Source organism: Chelon labrosus (genome assembly GCF_963514085.1).
Source record: "Chelon labrosus genome assembly, chromosome: 7".
NCBI lineage: Eukaryota > Metazoa > Chordata > Actinopteri > Mugiliformes > Mugilidae > Chelon > Chelon labrosus.
In genome coordinates this window covers 23,395,132-23,414,566 of record NC_140343.1, presented here as the reverse complement: position 1 = coordinate 23,414,566, position 19,435 = coordinate 23,395,132, and the positions used below count along the sequence as shown (strand labels likewise).

The 19,435-nt window shown below is 41.7% G+C and overlaps 2 protein-coding genes across 3 annotated transcripts; one reads left to right on the top strand and one right to left on the bottom strand.

Annotated features, from left to right (window-relative positions):
* Positions 1–521: 521 nt before the first annotated feature.
* akr1a1b (aldo-keto reductase family 1, member A1b (aldehyde reductase)) lies at positions 522–7,001 on the top strand. Of its 2 annotated transcripts, XM_084548949.1 has the most exons (10): positions 656–669; positions 737–827; positions 3,128–3,223; positions 4,298–4,417; positions 4,628–4,779; positions 5,120–5,315; positions 5,405–5,604; positions 6,011–6,083; positions 6,277–6,363; positions 6,687–7,001. In XM_084548949.1, the coding sequence occupies exons 2-10, from the start codon at positions 759–761 to the stop codon at positions 6,750–6,752; spliced, it is 1,059 nt and encodes a 352-aa protein (XP_084405075.1). In that variant the 5' UTR covers positions 656–669; positions 737–758; the 3' UTR covers positions 6,753–7,001. The 2 variants fall into 2 exon arrangements, with proteins under 2 accessions (XP_084405076.1, XP_084405075.1); XM_084548950.1 differs by lacking the exon at positions 737–827 and having other exon boundaries at positions 522–669; positions 6,687–6,998.
* Positions 7,002–7,189: 188 nt separating this feature from the next.
* Positions 7,190–14,836, bottom strand: cUnh19orf44 (chromosome Un C19orf44 homolog). Its single transcript, XM_084548948.1, has 10 exons — positions 14,212–14,836; positions 12,454–12,618; positions 12,206–12,318; positions 11,598–12,093; positions 10,673–11,045; positions 10,081–10,160; positions 8,867–9,296; positions 8,607–8,696; positions 7,669–7,835; positions 7,190–7,392 (listed from the first exon to the last, which is right to left on the bottom strand). The coding sequence occupies exons 1-10, from the start codon at positions 14,329–14,331 to the stop codon at positions 7,252–7,254; spliced, it is 2,175 nt and encodes a 724-aa protein (XP_084405074.1). The 5' UTR covers positions 14,332–14,836; the 3' UTR covers positions 7,190–7,251.
* Positions 14,837–19,435: the final 4,599 nt, after the last annotated feature.

Sequence of the window (19,435 nt, the reverse complement as noted above, 5' to 3'; positions counted from 1 at the left end):
TCCGATATATGCCAAACCATGAGCTGAGTTCATATAGGTATAAGTTGAAAAATTATTTAAAATCTGAACAGCAAAGCCGTGGACTGACAACGTCTGGTTGGATGTGAATTCTTCTCAGACCCAGTCAGTGTCACTTTCTGGCTGAGTAGTATCATAAGGATGTTTTCCATTAGATTTGGGTTGGTCTAATTGGTTGGCATGACATGAACTGAATTTGAATTTGATTCACATAAAGCATTTCGATTTACAACAGCAGCTCATGTACCTTAATTTTCAGAAAAGCACCAGATTACCAGAAATAAATAAATAAAAAATCTTTCAAATTAAAATGTGAACTTTTCTCATTTCCACTGTGGATGAATAAACATCCAAAAAGTGACATAATAGGAAGTTTTGAATATTATTATTATTATTATTATTATATATAATGTTATTATATATAATATATTTCAGTCGTTTCTTTGAAAAGCGAAAACATAAACCCATATATCCATACACTAGTTCCAGATGTGCTCACCGGAAATAGAGGAATCACATCCCGGAAAGGGAAACGTCAACAAAATGAGGTGGTGTTTTTGAACATTTGGCAGAAAACGACACTCTTTCATACGCGAAGGACAACAAGAAGAGGTTCTTGTTTGAAGTCCCGGGATTTAAAATATTGAAACGGTAAGTCGGTGAGTTAAACTGAGCGGAGGGACCTCGTTGAAAGGCTAATTGTTATGTAATTTCACAGCAGAGCTGAGCCGAACTGAGCCATGCAGTCACTCAAATGTCAAGTCCTAAAGCAGACGTTACGTCGTTTATGTTTTGACACTGGCAAGAGGGTGAGTCGACAACTTGATTTTGCATGCTTGGTTAAAAATTAAACCTTAAATGCGGGATAAAGGGCGGAAAGAAACGCTAGCTTGTTTTTATAATAAGCTAAAGCTAGCTAGCTGCAGCGGTGACTTGATTTTAATTTGCAGCTGATTTATAGATAAAGATGACTAAGATGACCCGTGAGCGAACTCGCTGACAGAGCACACAGTTATAACGCATTATGTTAATAGGCTCATCTCTGCACACTGCATCGCCGGCTGCATGCTAGCTTGTAGCTAAACAATAGAAAGGACACGGTTTCATCGTCATGATCATTGGTTATGATGTGCCACAGCAGCGGAGCGGAGCGGAGAGGGAGGTCACTTGTCACCGAGGTGTGGTGGCTCGCGTGACTTTCCAGGAAATCAGCTGACGGACCGGTTTTTGGAAGGATCTGGAAAAAATTTGAGTTTTATTGCACATGACGCAGGGCAAGCCCCTCCTCCTGAGATGTGAAATATGTGCAAATACAATAAAACGAAGTCAATCGTGAAGGCCACACAAAGAAAAGAGATTACAATGTAGCGCAGCAGAAGGAACATTAAGATAAATAAAAGAAGTTACCGTGCAGTCATAATTTTCCTCCTATTTTTAATGCATTGAGTAACTGCTTCAGAAATGATTGAATGAAAGAAAACAGAATGTGGCTTTTAGCTGAAATGTCAAGACAGTTTTGCAAATGCTAGGTTCTAACCTGAAGCTCAGGCCCTGCAAGGGAAATTTAGTCCTGCTACTACTGAGATCTTTATACTCTTTATACTGCTGTCACAACCATTTTTATGATGTGTAAAGTGAATGTATGGAAGATCTACAGGTAAAGGCCATTGACAGGTGAAGTGACCATCTTGTGACAATACAGTGCTCTGCTGGGAAACGTTTGGACCTGGCATTAATGTGGATGTGGATGACCAGGCACCACCACCACCCCATAGCAGTGACACTCCTTGATGGCAGCAGCCATCCCCAGAAGGATGCAGCCTGACACAGACACACACAAAAACGGTTTAGGAACAACTAAAAAAAAACAAAACATGAAAAACAGCACAAGGTGTTGACCTGGCCTCCAAATTCACTAGACCCCAAACTGATCAAGTATCTGAGGGATGATCCACCCCCACTAACAACATCCTGTTGCCAGACACCACAGGACACCCTCAGAAGGCCCATGTCCATTCTCTGATGAGTCACAACTGTTTTGGAGGCACAGGGTAGACCTACAGGCATTAATTGATACTGTATTGATCCCACAAGGGGAAATTATCTCTTTGACCAAAATTTTGACCTGTCCACACAGTAGTGTTTACAGCTCCCCCAATGTGGTCATAATGTTATACCTGATATATGTAACTACAAACAATTTTTCATACTGTTTGTTGAGATTGAGGCATGTACGATTTTCTCATTTGTGCCTGCGAAAAGATTTTTTTGGCTTTGAGGTTTATTCGTTTTAGAGTAAAGAATAAGAGTCAGTCCGGTGAACTCTTTAAGGAAATGCAAGTCAGCCGTCCTCCCTTTTCCTTTAATCAGCCCTGAAATGCTTCCTTGTTTTCGCCAGAAAAAAAGGTGGGGATTATCTTCAGTTGACCTGAATGTGTCAAACTTCTCCTTGTTAATGTTTTTGTGCCATGTATACTAACTGGTAATTTAGACTGAGAGAGTTTTGCATTGAGACAAGATATTGTCAGTGTACTTCCTTTTTCTAATCCCTTTTATGTTAATAGTAGTGAATCACTCGATGTCTGGATGTCTCAGTATTTTTTTGGGACTTTGCACAATCTTCCTTCCTGTATTCATTCAGTTCATTTGTCAGCAATTATCAGTCCTGTTGAGCTTGACTTTAGACTTTAGTGGAAGTTTATCTGCCTAGTGGTGTTTTTACATTCAGTTCCTCCCTTAACCACATTTGTTGTTCATATGTTTGCCTCAATTTCTTTGCTTTCTGGATCATTAAATAAGCAATCATTGCATAACATTGCTGTCTAAATGCTTTAATAAAGCAAATGATTTTTGTATTCTCGATGATTCCGTTTAAACATCTGGGTAAGCCAAATTTTTAACATAGTTTATAGTTGTATAAAACATTTTATTTCTAGTTACTTTCTATTTTTTATATCGTTTTTGTATTGTATGTTCAATGTATGTTACTGCTACTGGATGCTTGAATTTCCCTCGGGATTAATAAAGTATCTATCTATCTATCTATCTATCTATCTATCTAAAGCAGCTCCCCTCACTCACTGCATCCTGCTCTGCTTGTTCTTTTAAGGTGCTTCTGAGAGGCATGAATGACTTTGCAGTTCTCAACACAGGGCGCAAGATGCCCCTCATTGGACTGGGCACATGGAAGAGTGAGCCAGGAAAGGTAGAGGCTTCAATTTCATCCTCTTGTTGCAGGCTTGTTTCAAATAATCTCTCAACAGAATGCATTGGAATAAAAACAACAACATATTCCATCCACTTCAAATACAGAAATGTGTCAAAATCAAATAAGCTTTATTTCCCATGTATGTACACAAACAAGGAATTTATTCTCCACTCAAGTGAAGAAACTTGTCAGTCATCTAGGTCATGGTATACCCAAAAAATGTTAAAGAAATGCAACTGGACTTGTAGAGTTTTATGCTGAGAAGACATTTTGAGCATAGACTGTATAAAGACGGACAGCGGAACTGCTCCTCAAAAGTGAAGCCAAAGCAAGTAGAGCTCCCCCTGGTGGCTGGATGCAGTATAGGTCATAAGCTCCACCTCCTCCATGTTAATGGATAGGAGAAAAAAAAATTTTTTTCAAGGATGGTTTCTGTCATTTTCAGGAAACTAGCATCAGTTTGGCCAATGCAAGGAAGTGGCGACATGTTGTCCATATTTATACAGTCTATGGTTTTGAGTAGCTTCTTCAGGGGACTGGTGGGACTGGTGGAGAGTTGGGATTTGAATGGGAACATCTGTGGGTGTAGCCCATCGGAAACTTGTTAGACTTGTTTCTTTCCTAATGACCCAATATCAGCCAGTCTCAAGGTTCCTCTTTCCGAAAACACGTTTTTTGGCTATTGGTGGCCATGGAATGATCTCACTTAACAATAAGCGGGCTCGTCCGGGATTTGAACCAGGGACCGCTTGCTCCCTAAGAAAGGATCATATCCCCTTAGACCAACAAGACATGTAGAAATTGTGGCCATTGCAGTGAAAAGCTCTGAAAACGTACTGTATAACATCAGCAGTTAGCAGAGGCAGAGATTTCCTTCACGGTTTGCTGGAGACCAAATCAGTGGCAAAAGGAAAGGTAATACGTAACATGCACGAATCAGGAGGACACAAACCCAGCTTCAGTGTTGCTTTATGTGTTATATTATGTCACGACGTAATATTTCAGATCAGCCTGACAAGCTGCAAATAGATCAAACCTTTCAAAATGTCCCACCCCCTCTTTCCTTCATAGGTAAAACAAGCAGTAACCTGGGCACTGGAGGCTGGGTATCGCCACATTGACTGTGCAGCCATCTATGGCAACGAGGTTGAGATTGGAGAAGCCCTACAGGAGACACTCGGGCCTGACAAGGTAACATAGCTTCACAAAAGTTCACTCCAATGTGAATGTTTTCTGACCACAAATGCAGAAACGCAGTATGTGCCTTGAGAGTGACGCATACTGTGGCTTGGAAATTAGTTGGATGTTAACAATATCTGTCAGGTTCCACTGTCCATTATTTCCTTTAATTTTTTTTTACCTCATGTCCAAATTATGTCTGCCATGATGTCCATACACCAGTCCCTGAGACGAGAGGATGTGTTCATCACATCCAAGCTTTGGAACACCCGGCATCACCCAGACGACGTGGAGCCGGCCCTCTTGAAGACTCTGAAGGACCTGAAGCTGGAGTACCTTGACCTCTACCTCATCCACTGGCCGTACGCCTTCAGGTGAGCTCACCCTCCACCGAGATCTAATAACGAGATGGTTAATTCGTTATCCTGAGAAAACTGGCTTTGTTTTCTCGAGACTGTGAGGTCATTGATATGCAACTGGCTATCCTAACCTAATGAGCTAATTAACTTGCTGTCTTGTGATACACTATAATTAGTTAACTTTAGAATATGGCGTTTTTAAAATTATTTTACAGAGACAGAAATTTATATAAATGACAGAAATGATGATAACATTCATGATTCAAATTTTAACACTGTTTAGACTTAAACTGAAACTTTAAAAAAAGGATATATTTCAAGACATCACACTCGGCTCCCTCTTTGTATTACCTAGACGAGGAGACGTTCCTTTTCCCAGAAATGAGGATGGCACCATGTTGTATGATGACACAGACTACAAGCTGACCTGGGCTGCCATGGAGAAGCTGGTGGGCAAGGGCCTCGTGCGATCCATCGGCCTGTCCAACTTCAACAGCAGGCAGATTGATGACATCCTGTCAGTTGCCAGCATCAAACCAACCGTTCTCCAGGTACAGGACGTTTGGTGGCGATAATGGTGATGAAGATAGCAATAAATTGTCTGAAGTGACCCTGGTTTCTTTACGTTTCAAATGCGCAGGTAGAGAGCCACCCCTACCTGGCCCAGGTAGAGCTGCTGGCTCACTGTCGGGAACGTGGCCTGGTGATGACAGCCTACAGTCCTCTGGGGTCTCCTGACAGGGCCTGGAAACATCCGGACGAACCTGTTCTCCTTCAGGAGCCCGTGATCGCCTCCCTCGCGGAGAAATATAAAAAGTCCCCTGCTCAGATTATCCTAAGGTAATCAGGATTTAATTATTACAGTGAACCCCTCCATGCAGTGTTCTGCATTTTTAGCAAAGAATGCACGTCTCCCACACACTTTGAAATCTCTAATGAAGGGTTATTTTGGTTACCAGTAATAACTGAAAAAAAGGATCAATTCACAAATGTGATTTTAAATGTGTGTCCATTCTCTGCTTCTCATTGGGTGATTTTATTTTATCCCCTGCGTCATACCTTCGACATATAACTCACACCTTCTCCATTATTATCACTCACATAACGTTAACACAGCAGACCTAACATTTCCTTGTATGTTGACGCTCGACTACAAAAGTCATTGGAAATACAAGTAAGCAATGTGTCCTCCCCCTGTGCAAACATTTACTTTATCACAGTTTTCTGCATGTTGCGTGTATTCCAGGTGGCAGACGCAACGAGGAGTGGTAACGATCCCCAAGAGTGTGACAGACTCCCGCATCAAGGAGAACATTCAGGTTCAAGAGATTTTTCCTTCTGTCTTTTTTTACATAAAACCTTTTTTGGGTGACTTATTTTTAATGGAGTCCTATAAAATTCAGGAGGTTCTCCTTTAAGGTCATAACAGTTTGTGGTACCACCCTAGTGTACAATAGAACAGTACACTGTTAGTTGGGAAGTGTTGTGTGATGAAATTGTGTTTGTTGTCAGGTGTTTGACTTTACCCTGGAAGCAGAGGAAATGAAAAGTATTACGGCATTGAACAAAGGCTGGCGCTACATTGTACCAATGATTGAAGTAAGTGGGCTTTACGTAATCTGTCATGGTTATTATGTATGTCCTATCTAGCTCAGTTTGTAAGTTACAATGTACAGGAGTCTGTGATCATAATAGGTCAGAAATATAATTGCAAGGGAGGTAGCTTTTATTCTAATCATTCTTCCAGAGAAGAGGAAAATTGAATCAAAGCCCAGAAACTGAAATATAATGCTAAAACTAAAGTGTCACACTGGACGAGCCCTTCTGAAACAAAAAGCAGTGTGTGCGCAGCTGAAGAACGATAGACTCGGAACAACAGCATGAAGACGACAATGTGCTGACTTTTGTTTTTAACATTGTAGGTGGAAGGAAAGCGTGTTCCCCGGGATGCAGGACATCCTCACTACCCTTTCAACGACCCCTACTGATAACTCGCATTACAACCAGAATTTGTGCCTTGAACAGCCCCATCGACACGACTCCACGCTGCCACATCACTAATAACTGTTCACCGTTCATGTCATTGCAGTTTGTCTTTAGATTATGTCAAATCCTGCACTTATTAGTAGAACATAAGTTGCTATACTTACGGTGATGGAGACTGGAAAATCTGGTGTGACTGTATACATGGTGTATGTGTTATTTTTTAAATAAACACTTTGTTACTTCCTTTGCTACTGTCTTTACTAAACCAACACACCATGAACATATACTGTATGGTAATAGTGTTATTTAGTTTGTTAAAAGTAGTCCCAATTCATCCACAGAGGCTTAATATTACATGATTCACAAGTATTTTATTCTGAAAATCGATCAGGTTTTCCAGACCTCAGGCTAAAAAAGATTTACAGTGTATTTTATAACTGCTGAACAATATAAAATAATTATACCTTATTATAAAAATACTTTTTCATGTAAAGTATAAAGCTACTTCTTTAAATAAGTCGACAGAGTTTCTGCTCCTTGGATTAGCGTTGTGTCTGCACCAGTGTACAGTCTCCTCTCCTGCAGCACCTCTTCTAAAGCTTGCTCCATTGTCAGTTTGGGAGGTCTGCGCTTACGGATGTACTGTGAAGAGAAGGACAAAATGAGTGGTTCATCTACAGATTTCAGACAGTCACACTATAATCTGATATGATGTAGTTTGACATGTGGAATTCAAGTTCTTACCAGTACTGTTCTACCATGATAACAGACTACAGAGGGTTAAAATAAATAAATGTTCGTCACGCACATATAAACATGGTGAGTGTCTCATTTAATATCGATGACGGAGCCCTTTACTTTGCTGGGACAAAAAGTGTGGTAAAGGCCACGGATGGAGATTATAGAGGCATGCTTTACCTCCTTGGTGTCCTCCAGCGTGGTGTATCTGTAGTCTGGTGGTTCCAGGCTCTGCACCAGCCTGGAGTGCAGACGGCGGTTGCTGTCGATGAACCGCCTCGTCATGGCGAGCTGCTGTTTCAGCATTTCAGTGAGAGTAGACATGGCTGGATTGAAGGTGCTGATGGCTGATGGAGAGACACATTAAAAAGAAGAAGAAATCAAAGCTACTATAAATCAGTACCACAGCTGTAGCACTCGGAAAGAACGAAACATCTGTAAAACTCAGCAGACTATAGCAAATGCAGTGTGACTTGTGAAGGATAGTAGTATAGCTTAGTAAACATAGTTAAGAGTGACTAACTAGAAGCAAGAAAAGCCTTCTTACCAAAGTGAAAGTAAAAACGTAGGCTGGTGTAGCATGTTTTGCATATATTTTCCTGTTTTTCAAGGTTTCTAACAAAATACCTTTTCATCAAGAAAAAAATAATAATAATCAGAAGTGTGTTAGTTTAGTTTCACAACAGATCGTCACTCTTCAGGCTGATCTGCTGCCAAGTGCAGCCTGGCTGTAGTGTAGAAATTATCTTTATACTACTTTTGATCACATATGCAGTACATCCAGCTCTTTTTTGTCACTCAGATGGAAATTATTATTATTATTATTAGATTTTGGAAGGCCTTAACTGGATCACCTGCAAGTAATCCTGCAAAAACAACCATGTGCTGATAGATGGCGCCACAACACCACAGTCAATTTAGATTCAAGTACCGACTCACACCAGCCTTGTACAAATCCTAATAATCTTCAGTTATTGTTATTACCACCTGGATCCGGGTTTGAAATGTTTTCTGGTATCAGTTTATTAAACTCAAAGGGCTGGACCTCCTCCTAGTGTTCTATAGTATCTGTTGTCATGTTTTTGTGTAAGGTCTTTTTTCAGTTTTTTTGGTCTTACCTTCCACCACTTCAGCGTTGACTGTATGAGGGACCACTGGAGAGGACTTCATGTAGGTCATGCTCACTGCAGGGCCCAGAGTGGCCATACCTAAAAACATGAGAGCCACAAGTCAGAAAAAACAGCACTTTAATACTATCGATATGTCTTAGTCAAATTAATAACTTGACCATAGACATAAAGCAGTGGGAACATGACGGTGATGATTAGTATCCCATTTCACATCTTATAAATGCAAACACTCCGTGTGGAAGACTAACCAGTTGACAATGAGTACGCCAGTGGGTCAGGCTGGGTCTGCACTGCTGCTTCTTTTAAAGACTTTCTGGTTGAAACACGCCTCCTCGGCTGTGAAGATGATTTCCGGCTGCTACGTGACACTGAGGATCTGGAGTCCCCGCTCCTGCTGAATGACCCTGAGGTCTGACTGTCATCTGAGGTCCCAGAGAAAGCACTTGAATAATCATCCTCTGTCCACTTACGAGACACGTCTGAATACAGAGGCTCCTCTTTGACCTCTGATACCACCTCCTCCTCGTCTCCGTCGCCCTTCAGGTGCTCTGAAACCTGGCTGGTACTGTAATCTGACTCTACCCTGCTCTCGCTCTCAAAGTCACTTTTGTAGTCCAGCACCATGTCCTCCTCCTGCTGCTTTCCCTCCGGTGGCGGCTGTTGATGTCTGTTCTCCCTCTGCAGCGAGAAGAGAGCAAACAGTTTAGTCTAATAAGTCTTTCAGCCAATTTAATGAGATGGATGGCTTTTACAAATCCTAATTATATCAATTTTCTAGTAGGAGTCTCTGCTATCACAACTATTATCTCTCCATACAAAGTGAGGCAGACCACTTTTACCAACAGCCACATTAAATCAGTGTGCATTATCTCAATATGACCACCTGATTACTGTGGACCACTTCAAGTCAACACTGACTGACCTCACAAGAGCATCTTCACTCACTTTTGTTCAACTCCAGCAGAAATATGTCTAATTCCCATCAACATTTATTTAATATATTGCAAGTCTTTACATGCATACAAGTCCCTGTGTGTATTACCCTGGTTTTAACTGATTATTTATATCCCTGTATCATCCCATAAATGAATAACACCTATGTTAATGTCTGTCATTGAAGACAGTCTCTCCATTTTTGAACTGAAAAGCACAGGTTATTATTTAATGTATAGCTTTTCCAACCAGGGAGAGGATGTTAGATGGAGTCTTTACAGAATTCAGGACAGCATTAAGACACACGCTAATTTCAGCATTGACCAAATGCTGCAGAAGCTGTGTGGGTCAAACCCTTCAGTGTTTTAACACAGTGGTAACAACGAATGAACAAAAAAAGCGGTTTTCTGACAGATTTGCCGCATCATCTTAAACCGTGATCATATTTCAATGTTAAGTTCATTGTCTGTTTTGTCTGCTTGAGTTGTTTGCCCGTGGAACTTTTTAAATCATTTCTGCCATCTCCTACCTCTTCTCCCAATGTTTCCTCGGTAAATCCAAGGGTAGCAGGCACGAGGTCGTCCAGCGTCATCACGTTAATCTTGAAGTCTGTAGCAACACAGGATCACCATGGCAGAATGTAAAACAGTGATAATCCACACAGCTGACTTTCATATTTAGTATTCTGCAGTCAGTAATTTAAAAGTTTGAAAAAAAAAAGACTAAAAGGACCCAGTAAATAAAAACTAGAAAACAAACTTCATCTAGGTTGAGCTTCCTTTAAAGCACAGAAATTGGTTTACATTTATAACAAGTTTGTCATGAACTCATGATCCCCTGCTAAGCAAATTATATTTGGCCCATTCTCTGTTTATTCCTCTACAGAAGGTTGTTTATGTACCTTGTTGTTCTTCTTAGATGCATGAGATAAGGAGTGAAAAATAAAGCATAGTTAATGAACACTAATAATCAATAAATCATTTGACAGTCATGTTGAGAGATTTCTGTAACTGGAAAAACTCAGAGAAGAACACTGTTGACAGTCTTGATCTCTGTAACTACAATATTAACTAACAATAGCACAAACTGCAGCATTTCGTGTCCTGCTGACAGCCTCTCACCTTCAGAAGAAACTGAACTGATCTCGCTGTGCTGATTCTCAGAGCCAGGCACCGCAGGGAAGAGCTCCTCCAGCGACAGCACTTCATCTCGGCCTGTCTTGGACGAGAGGGAATGCTGGCGACTCTCCATCCTATCGGAGTAGCCCGGCCTCCCCAGAGGAGAGGGGGAGACGTGCGGAGGAGATGGCGACGGAGAGAGCACAGAAGGGCTGAAATGTGCCTGAGCCTGGCCGGTGAATCGAAAGGGAGAACTGCGGCGAGAAGGAGAAGCGGGGGAGCGCGGCGGTTCTGTGTTCCAGGACGACGAAGCACGGACAACAGCGGCAGAAGGAGGCGACGCGGCGTGAATCCTCTGGCTGCTTTTGCTGAGCATCTGTATGAGTGGAAAGTACAGCCATGCAACCGAGGAAGCAGTGTCTGTCAACCATCAAACTGAAAAAGTTATCAGGTTTCACCTGTCTAACCATTAAAGTATCAAAAAAGAAAAAAAAGAAAAAAAAATCCTAACAGCTTTTGTCTGGCATGATTCACAGTCATTGTCTGAATTTGGTTTGCAGTGATTTACACAATCCAGTGTCTGTCATAGATATAGATATACAGTCAGTGACTTGATAGTGTGAAAAAAAGATGGCTGAATACTTGCCCTATAATTGTCAAATGTAGACTATTTCTGTTGTAATAAACTAAATGGTTTTAATTCATCTAAATCTAAAAGAGATTCTAATAATTTTTAACATACTAATTTCATTAAAACCATCCTAGTTGACATTGCAGTCTGTGCTCTAAAACTAAACAACAATATCCACTACAGCAATCACAGTTAAGATTATGCTGTGAGGTTCTGGGGTTAAAGTAGGTCATAAGGCTGTAAATACACAAGTAAACACCACGCAAAAACAGCCCAGTGTTCAAAGTTGAAACTTACCTTCTCAGATTTTTTCATGAAAGAAGACCTCCCTGGTCTCAAGAAGCTGTAGTCTGTTGAATCCATCGAGTCGCCGAGCAGTTTTCTCATGTCCTCTTCATCGCTCTCTAGACTGACAGCGCTCGTTACTCTCAGTGACTTTGTCTCTTTTGAGGGGACGACAGAATCGCCAGCCCTGGACCCGGACCTGACACCAACAACTGCGCTTTTTGGTTCCGCAGCAGGAGCAGCATTAGTGCTTTCAACAGCTCCAGACACTTTGTTCTTGAGGAAACGGTTTCCCCTCGGACTCTGGTCACTGTCGGACTGTGTAAAGAGTTGCACAGGAGCCTCCAGGGACTGTGTGGCTGGTGGTAGCGGTGAAATTCTCAAGTCTGGGGTTAGTGGGTGTCTGGCTTGTTCCTGGGCCTGCTTGCGGCTGCGGATGCGGCTCTCAATTTCAGCCAGTCTACTCAAGGCTGCAGTCTGAGAGCCACGCTGGGAAGATGTCACATATCTGACCAGAGAAATGAAAAGAGATGCATGAAAAAACTATATATATTTAAAGAAACCTTTCTTTCCAGTGACGTGCACATACACCATTTCCTTTTACATCCACACAACCTTACCGTGGTTCAGGATCATGCGGTATTTGGTTCCTGAAGACAGGTGACTGGCTGCTGTTTACTGCTGGTGGAGCCTTCTTCAAGAACCTGCTTCCTCCTCCCAGAGGGCTCTGATGCTAACCAAATCAAAGTATACTGTCAAGCTGAATCTACATGAATGCTAAATATCCCATTGTATTAATGTGCACACTTCCAGTGCTTACACACAATGAGATACAGTAAAATTTACAAATGTCTTTTTTAGCTTTTACCTCGTTTGGATCCTCCTCTTTTACGTGGTTCTTTTCGACATTAGCAGGCTTGGCAGCATCATGTTCAGAAGCTGAGCTGACTGAGGACAGGTCACTCAGATCAGGGAATAAGGTGTGTGTATTTGCAGGAGCAGATCGGCTTTTTACAGACCCACCCACGGAGCCCTAGGAAGAAGTAGCAGAAGTAGCAAAGTATATAATATTAGTACTTTGGTTTCACACTCAGGGCACTGTAAAGTGTCTTGAGACCAACTGAATTCTTATTCGATATATACTCAGCGACCACAACATTAAAACCACCTGCCTAATATTGTTTAGTTCTTCCTTTTGCCTCCCACAAAGTTCAGGTGCATCGGGATAAGAACACAGGCCTTCAGAGGGTGTCCAGTCACGTCTGGCACTAGGATCTGTCCTGCTGGGGATGGCTGCCGTAATTAGTCATGGCTTGTTGGGGTGGGGTTGCCTGGTCAGCAGGGTTGGGTCAGATTACTTTGAAATGTAATCGATTACTGATTACAGATTACATGGCAAATTTTGTAATCAGTAACGTAATCTATTGGATTACCCAAAACATGTAACGTAATCTGATTACTTTAGGATTACTTTTTACACAACTTGTACAAGACATACACAATCTTATTTTCCTCTGTCTTTAATTCAAAGTTGTGGCGATGTTGCCAAGTACTGAACGTATTTTTGCCGACTGGAACAGGTCTATTCCCAGATAGCAAGAGGCTGGCGGACCACCGTCAGCCCACTGGGGATAGACCTGGCAGTCCGCTGGAGTTTTGCTCATCGGTTCACTGGCGGTCCGCGAGCGAGTTGTCGTCAAATGCCCCAATATTTTGTCACTATTGGTCTAAAACCTTTTTCATTTATTCAGTTATACTTCATCCATCACTTTAATAACATTTCATGTATTTTCTTAATATTCATGATAAGTTAAATTTCAAGAGATGGTGGTCCAACGGTGGACCACAAGTGGCATGCCACCAGCGGTCTGCTATCTGCCAATCTGATTTTGCTATCTGGGGTGGTTGACGTTGACGGTTCCTCCATCTTGGGTTTTGATTTGAACCTTTTTCTTGTCAAGAAACTACACAGGCAAATGGATGATAATGACATCTAGTGAACAAACAAATGGGCTGCTTGTCAAATGAAAACACTGGCTAGGCTATCATAAAAAAGTTGCATTGTTTGCATGATAAAATGTAATCAGGTAATCCCCAACAATGTAACTGTAATCTAATTACGCATTTTTGTATTGTAGTCTGGGCTGATTACAGTTACTTGATTTTTGTAATCTGATTACGTAATCTAGATTACATGTAATCAGTTACTACCCAACCCTGCTGGTCAGCTACAATGTTTAGATGGGCGGTAAATGTCTAAATAACATCTATATGAATGCCAGGACTAGATTTCTCAGCAGAACATTGCATTCCAGCAATATTATTAATGTTATTCCCTTCACCTGTCATTGGTTTTAATGTTGTGGTTGATCAGTCTATTCATCTACTTTAGAAGGAACTATTGTTCTTTTACTCCACTATTTTCTATAGTTATTGGTTACCTAAAAATTAGGATTTTACTTCCGAAACATATGTGCTCAGATATAAGTACAGATGAACAAGCCACTTTCACTCTTGCATTCAGGTAATAAGATTGTTTTTTGTAGTTCTACTGTATGTTTAAATGTGAAATATGTTTCAAAATGACACCACAGTTCGTTAAAACGAGACACAGCTCACTGTGTACCTGTGTTTTGGCCGTGGAGCCCTGTGCGGAGCCTTCAGCGTCTCCTCCGCTGCTCCTCTTTGCCGACAGCAGCGCCTGAGCCCGGTCCAGAGCGGAGCTTCGGCCGCCTCGTTTCCACATCTTTAAAGTGACTTTCTCTCCAGCGCTGCCCGGTTAAATGCCACTCAATACCGTTACACATTTACACGTCGTATTTTAAAGTAGCAGTTTGTTGTCAGCGTTGCCTAGCTCGTGGCTAAACCCATGTTAGCTAGCGGCGTACATTCATATATATACATTTGGGTGTCTCTCATGACCCACTAAAATTTAAGCTGGTATCATCTGGACAAGCAGTTTAGGCGAACTGTTTAAAATGTTGCCAACTTTTACTCCTGTATTGCCTACTTTGTGGCTGCCAACCTCTCCGGCGTCCCTTGTTTCCATGGCAGAGGTTCGTCTACTTCTTCTTCTTTGGTGTTTTACGGTAATGCGCATCAAACAGTGCATTACTGCCACCCTCAGTTGATAAAAACAACAACAACAACAAAACATTTAATCAGAATCAGAATCTGAAAAGACTTTATTGCCAACTATGTTTGTACATAGGCCTACAAGGAATTTGCCCTGGTGTTGTTGCACACAGTATGCATACATATAATAAAATAGCAATAGTAGGCTAAATACGGAATTCTGTACTCAAATATACAAGAAATATATGCACATACAACAACCAGAACATTTACACTGGGATGGTGGTGGGTTTGATGTGTTCATGGGGGGGGGGGGGGGGGGGGGCTCTGGCATTGTTCAGCAGATGCACTGCGGATGGGAAAAAAACTCACCATGCGAGTGGTCCTGCACTCGATGGATCGCAGCCGCTTGCCAGAGGGGAGTCTGTTAAGTAATCTGTGTCCAGGGTGAGAGGGATCAGCCAAAAACTTTAGCTGCACGCTCTGGAAGCGTACAGCTCGTCGAGAGACTTCAGACTGCAGCCAATCACCTTCTCTGGAGAGCGAATGACACGCTGCAGTCTGCTTTTGTCCTTACCAGAGGCTGCAGCATACCAGGTGATGAAGGAGTTGGTGAGGATGGACTCAATGATGGCAATGGAGAAATGAACCATCATTGTCTTTGGCAGGTTGAATTTCTTCAGCTGCTGTGTTCTTTCTGTAGTCCACGATCATATCCACTGTCTTGGCTACACCAAGTCACCAGGCGGTCAATCTCCAGTCTGTAGGCTGTCTCATCTCCATCTGAGATGAGCCCATTGAGAGTGTCAACCTTGAGGGGAACCCATGCTGATGGTACAGGAGTGTGAGATGTGTTTTCCGAGCCTCACATGCTGCCTCCTGTCAGACAGGAATTCTGTGATCCACCTGCAGATGGAGTCAGGCATGGTCAGCTGGGAGAGTTTGTCCTGTAGCAGAGACGAAACAACCGCATTGAAGGATGAGCTGAAATCCATAAACAGGATCATGGCATATGTTCCCAGGGAGTCCAGGTGCTGGAGGAAGAGGTGGAGGGACAGGTTGACGGCGTCATCCACAGATCTGTTTGATCTCTAGACAAACTGCAGAGGATCCAGGAGTGGATCTGTTGTATGTTTAAGGTGTGAGAGCACAAGGTGCTCCAAAGACTTCATTACAACCGATGTCAGGGCAACAGGGTGGTAGTCATGGAGTTCAGTGGTCCTTGGCTTTTTGGGGACTGGGTTAATGGTGGAGGCCTTGAAGCAAGCTGGCACGTGACATGACTTCAGTGAGATGTTGAAGATATCCGTGAACACTGAAGACAGCTGATCAGCCGGGTGGGGGGTGGTGGTCTTCACACTGTCCCATTGTCTGTCAAAGCGGCAGAACTATTCATTCAGGTTGTCGGCCAGGCAGCAAACTGGCTCTGCAGCTTTTCTGAGTACTGTCGTTTAGCTTCCCTCATTGCTTTGCTAAACTTGTACTTTGACTCTTTGAGTGTCTCTCTGTCTCCACTCCTGAATGCCTTCTCTTTCTCCAACCTGAGGTGCCTGAGTTTGGCTGTGAACCAGGGTTTGTCATTATCACCCTGGTGCGTGTTGGAATACAGCAGGCTCCGCAGAAGCTGATGTATGACTGCTTCTGTATACTCAATGACATATTGTAATCTATTGAACATTTAACTTTCTCATATATTTCTAATGTTCTCGACTTGCACGGAAGACTTTGTAGTGACCATAAAGTTATCAGCATCTACATGTTAAAAGTATATGCTGTATTCCTGACCTCCATACTTATGCAGCCTTCCACACATTTCTTAATATTAAGACACATATTTGAACAGAAACAGACACACAACAAAAACAACACATTAAAACATTTTTTTTTTTTTAAATAATTTTGTCACTGCCTGCTTTCCATGGTTGTTTTCTCTTTTTATTTTCTGTTCGGTGACTTGCATGTAGTTTAATATTAACAGTATGACAGCATGACAAAACGACAGATTAAAAAAACACAGTTTTAACATCAGGCTTTGTGAAGGCCGTCCACACACGCTAATATTGTTGGATCACCTTTAGCTTTGACTACAGCACGCATTTGCTGTGGCATTGTTTCGATAAGCTTCTGCAATTCAGTATATTCATGTAGTCAGCTGACCTCATTCTTTGAGAACATAATGTTGTTGAACCTAGACCTGAGCAACTGCAGCAACCCCAGATCACAGCATTGCCCCCACTGGCTTCTACAGTAGGCACTAGGCATGATGGGTGCATCACTTCATCTGTCTCTCTTCTTATGCTGATGCACCCATCACTCTGGAACAGGGTAAATCTGGACTCATCAGACCACATGACCTTCTTCCATTGCTCCAGAGTCCAATCTTTATGCTCCCTAGCAAATTGAAGCCTTTTTTCCAGTTAGCCTCATTGATTAGTGGTTTTCTTAAGGCTACACAGCTGTTCAGTCCCAATAAGCAGGATTTTTCTCCGACCAGTTTTCTTCCTCGAAGACGATGGTTCCCCACTACCCTTTCAGTTTTTAATAATGCTTTTGACCCTTCTCAAACAGACTAACATCTTTTCCATGACCACAGGATGTGTCTTTTGACATGGTTGTTTAAGAAATGAGAAGCTACTCATTGCATCAGTTGGGGTTAAATAACTTGTTGCCAGCTGAAAGATAATCACCCATGCAGTAATTATCCAATAGGAGGCTCGTACCTATTTACTTAGTTAAATCCAGGTGTCTGTTTTTTTTGGCCAGGCAGTGTATATCTACAACAGAGGTGGAAAGTTCAGTTTATATATGGATACATATCGAAATATCTATTGATTGTTCCTGAATTTACCTTTGTCCTTACATGTGTAGCAATGTCCCCATGTGTATTGTGTGTCTAATATCTAAAAAGCCTTTTTAAAAAAGGCAACTGGACTTATAGAGTTTTTTGAGAAGACGTTTCACCATCCATCCGAGTAGCTTCTTCAGTTCCAGAGGACTGGTGGGAAGTTTGAGGTTTAAACAGGAAACTTGCTTGTTTGTGTAAACAACCAGAAACCTCTGCAGCTAATTTCCATTAACTGTTAGGTACCTGTCGTTGAGGAGGGACTGTTTGTCCCTGTCCTCTTTCCCTATCAATGGTGCTCTAATGACCCTTGTCAGTAAGAGGCTCCAGTGTCAAGGTGTGAATGGGGTTGAAACTTCTTGGGGACAGAAGTTAAAACTGTATTGTAAATTAATGGCAGATTAAATCTCAGTCCACCTCCTCTGTTTAGAGAAGGTTTTTCCAGTCTGACATAGATGGCTTCCTTTACTCCTCTTTCAAACCATCGGTCTTCTCTGGCTAAGATTTGGACGTTGTTATCTTCAAAGGACTGTCCTATGTCCTTCAGGTGTAGGTGGACCGCTGAATTATTTCCTGATGAGCTGGCTCTCCTGTGCTGGTACATGTGTTTGTGGATGGGTTGTTTGATTTCCCCAATGTATAAATCTGTACACTCCTCACTGCACTGGACAGCATACACCACATTACTCTGTTTCTGCCTGGGTACCCTCAAAACGTAGCACATCTTTTCTCCAGAAAACATACCTAGGCATTCATAGGCTATTGTGCAAAATAGTTTAAATGGAGACAAAATGCATTAATTGTAAACCTACAAAATACCCATGAAAAATTAAATCCAGCTATTTAAAAATGACTTCTCAGTGGTAGATATTGATCAACTTTAACTAGTCCCATTGCCACCCTTTGTTTGAAATCCTCTTCACTGAGTTTTAGAAGTCATAATATTAACCTGTGATTTCATAAATGGTTTCATGAATAAGCACATCCAAAGACTGGTAGATGCTGCAAAATTTCATGATACAACAAGCAAGAAATAACTCATCAAAGGGGCTTCTCTACTGACAAAGTGACTCATTTCCATTTCAGAGGTCATCTTTAAATATTACATCAGTCTATCACCTGCGAATGGCATGTCATTCACAATTAAATTGGATCCAAAGGAAAAATAATCAACTGATTCAACTGAATCAAGTGCCTCAATATTATCACAGCTGCAGCAAAACATGTAAAACATATTTTATTCATTCATCACCAAGTTGACTGTGAAGTTTCACACCACACCAAGATATTTTCTGAGGAGCAGTTTTTCTTTTCTGTTTAGTGTAGGTGGGATTTTCATCCTGGTTTAATGTGACACACAACCAGATTTGACTGACATGTTGTCTTGTTATCACATGACATAACACCCTGCGGCAAAGAGTTAATAATCTGAACAGCTCCCATCGCAGCTTTGGTGCTGTGAAGGCCTTGAAAAAAAAAAAATCTGATTTAAAAAGACACTGTTCGAGCTGCAGTAAGATCAGAATTAAGCACCAAAATAGGAGATGTAAAGCATGTGTCATAACTTTAATAACTTTGGAAAATACAGGTTTGTCAGTAAGACACTTGAGCTGCCAAATGTTTAGCTGAAGGTACATTGATTTTAAACATAACCAATCGTGTTAATGAGGTCTTAAATAAGCTTGACAGAGAGCGACGTTACATGAAGACTCTCAAAATGAAATGAGCAGTCATGGCATAGACATGAAGTTTCACAGCTACAGCATAAAGCAAAACACAGACTATTACACAGTGGAGCATCAGACTGACTGGTCTGACATGCATCCAGATTCTTTATACAGGGTTTAAGCTCTAAGCACATGACTGATGACCACAGGTACCCCTGATTTACTTTTAAAATATTTTACATTTCTTTAGGAGGAGTTCATGTCAT

Coding starts and splice junctions, on each gene's coding strand:
- cUnh19orf44 (XM_084548948.1), bottom strand. CDS start 14,331: ATGTGGAAACGAGGCGGCCGAAGCTCCGCTCTGGACCGGGCTCAGGCG. Junction 10,161..10,672: donor CAGTTCAGTTTCTTCTGAAG/GTGAGAGGCTGT, acceptor GTGTTGCTACAG/ACTTCAAGATTAACGTGATG. Junction 9,297..10,080: donor AGGAAACATTGGGAGAAGAG/GTAGGAGATGGC, acceptor TTCTCGCTGCAG/AGGGAGAACAGACATCAACA.
- akr1a1b (XM_084548949.1), top strand. CDS start 759: ATGCAGTCACTCAAATGTCAAGTCCTAAAGCAGACGTTACGTCGTTTA. Junction 828..3,127: donor GTTTTGACACTGGCAAGAGG/GTGAGTCGACAA, acceptor TGTTCTTTTAAG/GTGCTTCTGAGAGGCATGAA. Junction 6,364..6,686: donor ACATTGTACCAATGATTGAA/GTAAGTGGGCTT, acceptor TTAACATTGTAG/GTGGAAGGAAAGCGTGTTCC.